General features: G+C 41.3%; 1 protein-coding gene across 3 annotated transcripts in view; it reads right to left on the bottom strand.

Annotated features, from left to right (window-relative positions):
• The window catches only part of Mtpap (mitochondrial poly(A) polymerase), a 22,209-nt gene extending 13,254 nt beyond the window's left edge, over window positions 1-8,955 (bottom strand). The window contains exons 1-4 of one of the 3 annotated variants that reach the window (XM_029547172.1): window positions 8,769-8,955; window positions 4,651-4,823; window positions 3,678-3,911; window positions 1,477-1,705 (exon numbers count right to left, since the gene is read on the bottom strand). In XM_029547172.1, coding sequence (XP_029403032.1) covers window positions 1,477-1,521 — 45 coding nt within the window. In that variant the 5' untranslated portion in view covers window positions 1,522-1,705; window positions 3,678-3,911; window positions 4,651-4,823; window positions 8,769-8,955. The remainder of the gene's footprint in view (window positions 1-1,476; window positions 1,706-3,677; window positions 3,912-4,650; window positions 4,824-8,768) is intronic. The other 2 variants (XM_029547173.1, XM_021215009.2) reach the window with 2 other exon arrangements.
• Window positions 8,956-10,746: the final 1,791 nt, after the last annotated feature.

Genomic DNA, 10,746 nt, shown 5'->3' with positions numbered 1-10,746 from the left:
AAAAAAAAAAAGAAAGGAAAAAAAAAGAAATTAAAGCTGATATGATATGCCTTAAAAATAAATAAATAAATAAACCCTGCACCGAAATAACACAATGTTACTATGGAAGATGCAGATGAATACACTGATGCTTGTCCATTAAATAAACAAAACTTTGACAAACTAGGGCAGGAAACAGCTCCACTGGTAAGTGTCTGCAGACACTACTGGACAGCTTGTCTAGCCAATCAGAGTGCTGAATTCAATAGAGATGATGTCTCAAAGATAGGGAAGGAGACACCCCATGTTGAACCCTGGCCTCTACAGATAATTACATACATGTGCCTAGTTGACCACCCATGTTGAACCATGACCTCTATCAAGCACTCACATTTGCATGCACATCCCTATGTACACGCATGCATTATATATACAGAACAACTGAAGAATCGGCTAACTCCATGAGTGGTTTTCATATTTGCTGTCCCTATAGCACTACATGTGGAAGAAATTCTAATGAGACAAAAACCCAGAAACTAAGCACACAGTCCAGACCAGACATTCAGACAACAAGAAACACTACTTGGGACATAGTTACTAATTTTTACTTCTATTGCCTAAGTCCCGGAATACATAAGACTTTCTGTCAAAACAGCAAAACTGGAGAAAACCAATTTCCAACACATGTTAATCTTACTAAAACTGACTTGTTTAGCTCTGATGTCATTCTACTCCTTGCTAATTTCAGTTATGCTAACATACACAGGTTTGCTGGCTCTAAGACTAGAACTGTAACAGAGGTAAACCACAGACACATACCTGCCCTGCTCAGCTTAGGGCACAGGGGGAAACTGTCAGATCAGTCACTCATAGATATGACAGGAAGACTCAAAAGACAGAAGTATCCAAAAGGTGCAAAAAAGATAGTGGGGTGATTAATTTTAAGCAGGGTGGGGGAAAAAGAAAGGACAGCTTCAAGAAGGCTGAGGCAGAAGTAGGCCTTAACGCTAAGAGACAAATCCTTTCAAGGGTGTGCTAACAAGAACCATTCTGGAACAGAAAAAGTAATTCTAAGACTGCAGGAAACCCAGAGTGCACTCTAAGATGACTCCCAGACAGCTCAGCGTTGGAACACCAAGTGTCACCTAGAAAAAGTAGAAAACAGGATGGTTCAAGCCAAGAGGTAATTAAAACAAAAGAAGACAGCAGGGAAAATTTAAACCTACTGATACCTGAAACACACCTCTGCGTGTGGGCATGAACGTCAGGGCCCCAACCCTGAGCAAGCCAACTCTTCTGCACACACAGCAGCAGCACAGTAGTGGCCACAGCAGACCAACGCAGGGAAAGACTGTACAGCTCCAAATCACCACTAGCAGGTAAACTGCATTCTTTAACCATGTTCAAGAAACTTAAAAATCAACAGCTATAATTGTATTAGGCCCAAAGACTTCTCTTTTCTAACTTTTTATAGTGGTGCAAAGAGATATTTATTACCTTGTGAACATCAAGTTTTCCAGTTTCACCTAGATCTAAAAACATGTCCAAATCACATCCTAATTTGCCAAATGTGTTCACCGAGGAGCCAAAGGGCCGGATGACACAGCTGGGAAAATATGCAGCGGCAATGTCCTCAATCAGAGAGCAGGTGAGATGGCGGAGCCGGACATTCTCCTCTGTGAGCTGGAAGGCCTTCAGGAGAGTGTTTAGCTGGTCGTCTATCTAGCTGGCCAAAGGAAGGGACAGAATACACAGATGTTTAGGTTCTGTAAAATAATGTAATTTTCATTCTAACAAGATTTACCTTAAAGAAAATTTTTTTCTCAGTCTTAAAAGTAGATTTAAAAATGTATTTGCATGTGTAGACACACACACACACACACACACACACACACGCACTCCTGGGTGTACACAAGAGTATTTATGGAGATCAAAGTTTAACACTGGGCTTCTTCCACAACTCCTGTCTACCTTACTTTTTGAGATGGGGTCTCTTTTTGAAACCAGAGATCACTGTTTAAGTTAGATTTGCTGGCCAGATCTACCTGTTTCTGTACTGCCATCCCAGTGCAGGGATTATAGTCTCATGCCATGGCGGCTCTGTTTTCATGTGGATGCTGGGGATCCAAACCTGCGTCTTCACAGTTACACGGCAAGCAGTTTGTCTACTGAGACACCTCTGTAGACCAGGCTGGTGGTCTCAAGCTCAGAGATCCCCGCCCCCACCTTTGCCTCCCAAGTACTGAGAATAAAAGCAAGTACCACCATCAACTGGCAAAAGCTGATTCTTAACACCACTACTAAAAGCGCTAGCAAAATAAAACTTAGTCAGAATTAAAACAACTTTTCATTATAAGCAATAAGTAGGAAGCAGTGTTTTAGCAAACAGAAAGGAAGGAAGCACCTGACAAGAGGTCAGAACGAGCACAAAGACCAGAGTGAGAAGGCGCCCAGTGTCACAGGGTCAGACACAGAGTCCAAGCAGTAAAGGCCCCACTGACTCCTTAGAAGACTGATATTCAAGACTTCAAAACTGCACTCGAGTTCAATATTTAAACGACAAGTCACAGCTTTCAATGCCTTTACTTGAAAACAGCCCTGCAAGTAAAGAACTGAGCGCTTCAGAAAATCAAACCCAAAACAGTATTTAGATAAATAAGCTGATTCTTTGTAAACATCACTAACCTACCTAAAAGTTTGATTAATCAGGAATAAAAAAAAAAAATACTAGGATAAAGTTTCAAAACTACAAATAATACATTATAGACACTTAATTATTTCATTAAAAAGAGAAAAAAGGTCTACATTGTTTAAAAGGACCCCAAAGTTCGGCAACGCGTGATTTTCCTATAAGGTAAGGAGCACCACGGCATAGGGAGTCCCTAACTGGAGAAGGGAGACTAATTTTTCATTCAGCCAATTCTGTAGTGTAGGTTTCTTTTAATTACATGTCTGGGTGTATAGCCATGAGAGTAAACTGCCCCAGCCCTGGAGTTAGAGTCACAGTGCTTGTCCAGCATCTGAGAAAAGTGCTGAGAACTCAATTTGTCCTCTGTAAAAGCAGCCAAGTGCTCAGGACGATTTAGCGATCTCTCCAGTGCCCAAGCAGAAAGAATTTCTTAAACCAGTTCCATTCACTAATAAAACTTTTGAGTTGTAAAAAAAGAGAGTCAAGCACATATACATTTAAAAAGTACACCCTGATGAAACAGATAGATGCTATGAGTACAAGGATGCCTTGCCATGGGGACACTTATGACTACAATTCACTACTGTAAAAGAAATTAGGAGGAAAACCATACAGTAATTTTGAGATCATATACCAATTATCAAGATAATCTCACACACTAATTACAGCATCTACCCAAAGACTGCATCTATCAACTCTTAGCAGAAACTGCTATGCACCCACTTCTTTTTTTTAAATTATTCTATTAGATATTTCCTTCATTTACATTTCAAATGCTATCCTGAATGTCCCCTATACCCTCCCGCTGCCCTGCTCCCCTGCCCACTCGCTCCCACTTCTTGGCCCTGGCATTCCCCCCTATAGGGCATATAAAGTATGCACCCACTTCTAACTCTTCTCATATTGTAAAACCCCATACCTACTACTAAACAGTAATGGAGTAGAGTACCAGAACTTTTATAATGCACAAACATACATTTAAAAATGTGAGATACACATGTAAACTTACGCTTTCTGCACAACTCAGTAATTCAAAGAGCTTCTTGCTTGAAGGAGGTGACTGATTGTTTGTCTTTACAAATGGCTGTCCAGATACTTGGCTAGATGGATTCTTCAACCTTAAGTTCAAGAAACGTGACTTAAATGGAATTGCAGCCTCTGTGCTCTGGGTTGGAGAATGTGTTCCATTCTGCAATGAGTTTATACTGTCTTTTTGGCAAAATTCTACAACAGCAAAGAGACCCTGTATGAAAAGCATAAGAAAAAAAAAACAAAACAAAAAAAAAAACAGAACCATGCTTCACAATGACATTTTCAACATGTTAACATAGCACGCTCAAAATAATCATGTAATTAACATTGCATTTTGAATTTTATAAATGATGCCATTCTAACACAACTCATTACAGGTAAATTAGGGAAAGAACTTTACAGTACCTGAAAAGATCAGTGTGACAGGACAGCACTAAGCATAGCTCAGATTTCTTTCTGCCGATATCTATAGCACTAGACTAAGTCAGTGGTTCTCAACCTTCCTAATGCTGTGGGGACCGCAACCATAACAATATTCCTCTTGCAACTTCATAACTGTAATTTTGCTACTGTTATGAATCATAATGTAAATATTTTTGGAGACAGAGGTTTGCCAATGGAGTTGAAACCCACAGGTTGAGAACCACTGCTCTAAGATCTTCAGATTATAGAGTCACTCCATTATAAGGTCCTGACAACTCCTTTTCTTTCTGCAATACTGGAGATTGAACAGAGGGTCTTCAGTGTGCTAGATAATGACTGAGCTAGACCTCAACTATAATCCTGAAGCACTGCAATATGGGTTTCTTTCTTCACACCCAAGGGGAGAAAAGCCTCATTAAAGAAATGAAGGAATGGGTGAAATGCCAAGAGATCTCAGCTCATACACTACAAAAGTAGCAAACTACTTTCACAGCATCACCAGGTGAGGTAAAAGTTTAGATACATACAAAGCTCTCATAGAAGAAATGATTACTGATTGGTCCATGCTGGGATAGATACTTGAGAAATTTTTTCTCATTGATATTATTTGGACAATGTATCAAAACAGTCCGCTGGGCCTGTTCTCTTCTTTCTTTCTGCACCTCAGAGAATTTCTTTTGGAGGGTCTTGTCTTCAATGCCTACAAATGAGACAAAAACATTTCTAATATACACATACAATTTGAAAACATGTTGACAAAGTTTATGAAGATTAAACATGTAATTAAAACCATTTTATCCTAACCAAATATTTTAAATTTTTATTATTTTTTGTGTGCTCATACGCAGCTGTGCATTGGCATATATGTAGAGGTCAGAGAACAATTTTTGGGAGTAAGTTCTCTTCTTCCACTATGTGGCCGTGAGGGACCAAACTCAGGTGATCAAACTTGGCCATAAGCACCTCTCTAGCCTACCTGCACAGTCTGTCCTCTCTTCTTTTAATGTGTGTGTGTGTGTGTGTGTGTGTGTGTGTGTGTAGAACATTTCCTTTCCTTTTTTTTCTTGACAAGTCTCACTCTGTAGCCCTGGTTGGCTTGAAACTCACTATGTAGACAAGGCTAGCCTTAAACTCAAGAGATCTTCCTGTCTCTGCCTCCCAAGCACTGGGACTAAAGGTGTGTGCCACCACACTTGGCTTATCTTACAATTCTCTGTGACTATAATTAAAATTATGATTTGGAATACCCGAGACCAATGCTGGGAACAGTCTGCAAAAATTAAGAAGTAAAACCATTCACTCAACACTTCTGCAAATACACAAACAAACCTGTACAATCTGTAATATTAAAAAACCTAAAGGAAATTAATGCAAGTCTAAGTATAATCAATCAATGGTCTTAAGACATTTAACATGCTGTAGTAAGTTACTGTAAAGATTTTCTCCATCTAAAGTCTTGATCTGGCTGAAACAACTGATACCTACTTGCCATCGATTAGGCATTCTATCACAGAGAAATAAAATTAAAATCTAAAGCTAGAGAGTACTTGCTTAGCATACACAAGGCCCTGAGTTCAGTCCTCAGCACAATACAAAACTGGGCATGAAAAGTTCACGTCTGTAATCCCAGCAATCAGAAGATAGAGGGAGGGGGTCCCACACTCAAGGTCACCTTCTGCTACACAGTGAAATTCAAGACCATCCAGAGCTACAAAAGGAATCCTTTGAACCTTTCTAGAGACGAGGAGTTTTACAAAGAGGGGAAGAGGACAAGTGCAGTCGGAGATCCACTCACTGACCATAAAAGGAGATGAACAACTCACTTTCCCCTCAAAATGCTTAACTGTCAATGGAGAGTTAAAAGTGCATTTTCTAAGTCTGAGAGGATAGACTCTATAAATTAAGAAGCACTAAGTTTGATAGCAGCACACTCAACAAAATTCCAGAGACTCAAAAGAATGGGAGTTGTAACTGACATATGAAAATTAAAAGCTTTGAGCCCAACCAAGAAAGTACTCTAAATACCCTATCTTGATTTTAGCAAACTCCAAGACATTTTCATAGGAAAGAGGAAGATTGAGTTCATGACAGTGCAAGCTGTTGAATCCTAAACTGCCCTCATAAGCACCAGCTCAAAGCCAAGTCTCTTAGGGCACAGCAGAGAGCTCTGGGCCTTAGTCTCTCAGCCCTGTAACAAATGAGCAAATTAGCAGAAATACCAACCTTCTCCCTCCTGCGCTAGATGCTGAAGACACTTTTACATGTACCCCCCTAGCCTCTCCACAACAACCTTCATCATTCATTTCAGGCCTGTGCCATCGAAGCAGCCCGACTCCAAAATTGGACTCAGGAACTCCTGTTTTGTCCCCCTCAATCACTGGTCCACATTCCTGCCAACATGACCCTTCTACCTGAACACCGAAGTCTAAATGCCACAGCCTAGGTTGCTGGCACCATGTGCCTCCTTTCATCATCCACTTCTGCCCTCACACCTGCCACATACAACACTGTACACACAACACATTACATACCTGCCACATACAGCACTGTACACACATTACACACCTGCCACAATCCACACTGTATACACAACACATTTCACACCTGCCACAATCTACACTGTATACACAACACATTAAACACCTGCCACATACCACACTGTACACACAACACACTACATGCTAACAACTTTCTTGCCTCTATTCCCCTGTTGGAATGTCCACCTGCTTGCTTTATATCTGGCCAACTTTCATTTAGCCTTCAAATTTTGCTTAGGTGTGTAAAGACTTCAGGCACCCCTCAGCTCTGTATTACCTCACTTTGGTATCTATGAAGAAGAACAACCCATAGAATTGTTGTTTATTTAACAGTACGGAAGACTATCTTCTTCACGTTAAGGACAGAGATTACTCTACTTCCTGTCAATCTGACCTTAGCCTTTGGACTGTTTTTCCTCCTGGTCCTCATTTCCTTCTCTTTTTATGCAAAGGCCCACCTCACCACATATCGTAATGACACAAATGTGGACCACAATCTAAATAGCTAGGAAAGACGAAGGCCTCCCAGTCAGGAGAGCTTTACTGTTGTTTCTGCTACTCTATAGATGGTAAAGCTTGAGCTTTCTGCCAGAGATCCTATTGCCATTTAGCATCTGTGTGATGGCTTAAGTGTGAGAGCATTTTTATATGCTCTTTGGAACATAAAAGAAAACCTGTGGAGTAGAACAGAAGGCATTATTGCAACGCTAAGTTTTAATTTTTTCCTATTTTCTGTGTGCACATGTGATTGTTGTGCGTGTGTGTATGGTTGCATATGTGTGGACACTTGTTCTTTTTATCTATAAAATGGAGTCACAGGGCTGAGGGGATGGCTGGCTGGTTAAAATGACTGCCATAGAATTTTGAAGACCAGAGTTCAGATCCCTAGACCTCAGGTAAATGTGAGGAAGGCAGGAGACTCACCTGCAATAGCTGCAAGGTTTCCAGAGCAAGAGCTGACACTAGTCACTTCTTCAGGCTCTGGGTTTAATTGAACAGCTTCAAAGAGCCACACACTCATGCTCACATGCATTTACACACATGCCCACACATATGCAACCATACACACATGCACAACAATCACATGTGCACACAGAAAATAGGAAAAAATTAAAACTTAATGTTGCAATAATGCCTTCTGTTCCACTCCACGGGTTTTCTTTTATATCCCAAAGAGCATATAAAAATGCTCTCACGCTTAAGCCATCACACAGATGCTAAACTACAATAGGATCTCTGGCAGAAACCTTATTTGGATTCGCAGGGTTATTTAAAGAATTTTCAACAGAAGCTTTTTCTGCTAAATCCAATTCAGTCATTTCAACATACATCAAACGTCTTGCTGTTCTAGAATTCTAAAAACTATACACAGGTTACTGGAATACAAGAAAGGCTCAATATGCAAGTCTGTTACCAAAATAATAAACAGACATTTCATCGGCAAAGGGTTCTGAGAACCAGGAAAATCAGCTGCTCCTTAGGCTGGAGCGTAGTCAGCCTCTGGCGACATCTTATGGATATTACACTGGCTAGTTTTAGCGTCATCAGAAACAAGGGAACTTAACTGAGAAAACGGCTCTATCAAGATTGTGTTGCAGGCAAGTCTGTACAGCATTTTCTTTAATGAATGATTGGTATCGACGGGACCAGGCTGTTGTAGCTGGTACCATCTTGGGTTTGTGCTCCCGGATTATAAAAAAAAGCAGATTAAGCAAGCTTCTGCCCCGGACTTCTGACCAGATCCTGCCTTGGCTTCCCTCAGTGAACAGTGGCTTGAAATATGTAACTCATATAAACTCTTCCCTTCCCTGGTTGCTTTATGGTCTTTCATCACAGCGCTAATAACCCTAAACAAGACAGATTGCCAAAGGCGGATGCGCTGGGGTCAGGGATGGAGCGAGGCCCCCTCCCGGAGGGCAAGATCACGGCTACAAGCACCGCGAACGCTTTCTGTGTTGAACTGTAAAGCACTCGCCAACCGTGTTCCTTCCCTAAACAATGTCACTGCTGTACGCGGCAGTCGTCCTCCACGGCGGCAGGCGGGAGGGCGACTGGGCCGCTCGGTCCCTAACCGCTCGGCCTCCGCCCGCCCCGGCCAGCCCCGTCACCTGTTTCCGCAACCGCCGAAGGCTGTTCTTCGCTCCCGACGCTCGCCGCTATAGTCCCTGGACAACTGAGGTGCCTGGAAATAGAGCGCGGGATTGGGTTCCTTCTCTGGGAACACAGGGGCAAACGGGTCAAGAACCCCACGCCGCGAGCAGCCATTGTCAGGCCAGCAGGAAGTAAACGCCAAAGGTCAGTGGGCTTCTGAGCATGCGCGCCGAGAGCCTGCGACAACGGGAAGCCCAGTAGGTCAAACAAGGAAGGCACTATCGCGTAGACAGCAAAATACGGAGGCCAGAATGGAAATTGCTGAGGTTTGCATATACTTACGTGGTCTGAATTTAACTTTCTGTGTGCCTCAATGAACCCCGGTGAAGTGTTGCTACTCCATTATACAGCTTTTAACTTGTTACGCTTTATTCACATTTTGTTGAAGAGGAAGATGAATGAGCCTCAGAAGTCAGACTCAAGTCAGACTACCAAAGTTATTGTTTTGTTCCTATATAGGCACGTTTTAAATCCCTAAATAGATATCTTTTTTAAAGTGCTAAGTGCTACTAACTTTACTGGGTTTGTATGACTATTGAGTTGTTCCGTTCACTAACTCAAAATTTAATTAGATTTCCTCTACTTTCTCTATTTGTTTGTAAGCAGGTTTTACTAATCGAACTATATTCTTGCATTCCACCTCACAACAGAGGAAAGTTTTCATTTTTCTTTATTTGTAAAGTATGTGTCCGTTATGTAGTTTTGTGCATGCGAGTGCAATGCCCAAAAGTGCCACAAGAGGGCATGAGCTCTCGAGGTGCTGGAGATACCAGGGACTGTGAGCCACCTCACTTGGGGGCTGGGACCCAAACTCTGATCCTCTGTAAAAGCAATGTGTCCTCTAACTCCTGAGCTGTCTTTCCAGACTCTCGATAGAATTGGCGTGCCAAATGTGCTTTATCAGTTTTGAGACCTCAGTAGGTTGTTTCTACTGTTTTACTGCTATAATTAGAGTAGCTAAGAACATTCATGTGTAATTTGTGTGTGTGTGTGTGAATGTGTGCATCTAGAGGTCATGTATCAGCATCAGGCATCTTCCTCTATTGCTCTCCATCTTATCTTTAGGTCCAGCATGCCTCACAGTTTTGTCTAGTGAGCTTCTGAGACCTACTCACTCTGCCTTTCTTCACCTGGAGCAACTGAGCTAAACTTGAGTTCTCTAAAAGAACTGTCTGTGTTCTTAACTCTCTAGCCATTACCCCGACTCTGTTTTAACACTAAAAATATATAATATTTATATAATATATAATATATAACATATATTATTTTAAATATATAATATTTAGTTTGAAATTTATGCATCTACTTGTGGCAGAGAGTATATTTGCACATGTATGTGAATACCCACAGAGGCCAGAGAGAGCTTTGGATCTCCCGGAGCTGAAATCACAAGCCACCCAATATGGATGTTAACAATTAAACTAGAGTCCTCTGCAAAAACAGCCAATCTCTCCAGGCCCTGCTTTAGTCTTTTGTGGAACGCTATGCTTCACCCCAGAGGAGTTGTACCGTTTTCATTGCCACGAGAAATACATGAGATTTTGATGTTTTGCACACTCTTGACAATATTTGCTGATTTTGATTTATGGTATAATGTCTCTTCTGTTGCTGTGATCAAACATCAAGACCAAGGTAACTCATAGAAGAGTTATTTGGACTTACAGCTTCAGATAGTTAGAGCCTGAAATGGCAGAGCAAGGTGGATAGGCAAGGCGCCTGGAGCAGGATGCAAAGAGTTCACATTATTTGAATTTCTGGAGTCCAGCTTCCTGAGCTCTTTGTATATATTGAATATTAATCCTCTATCAGATTTAGGATTGGTAAAAATCTTTTCCCAATCTGTTGGTGTCCTTTTTGTCTTGTTGACAGTGTCTTTTGCCTTACAGAAGCTTTGCAATTTTGTGAGGTCCCATTTGTCAATTCTTGATTTTACAG

Source organism: Mus pahari, chromosome 15 (assembly GCF_900095145.1).
Source record: "Mus pahari chromosome 15, PAHARI_EIJ_v1.1, whole genome shotgun sequence".
Lineage (NCBI taxonomy): Eukaryota > Metazoa > Chordata > Mammalia > Rodentia > Muridae > Mus > Mus pahari.
This window is presented reverse-complemented; position numbering and strand designations above follow the sequence as displayed.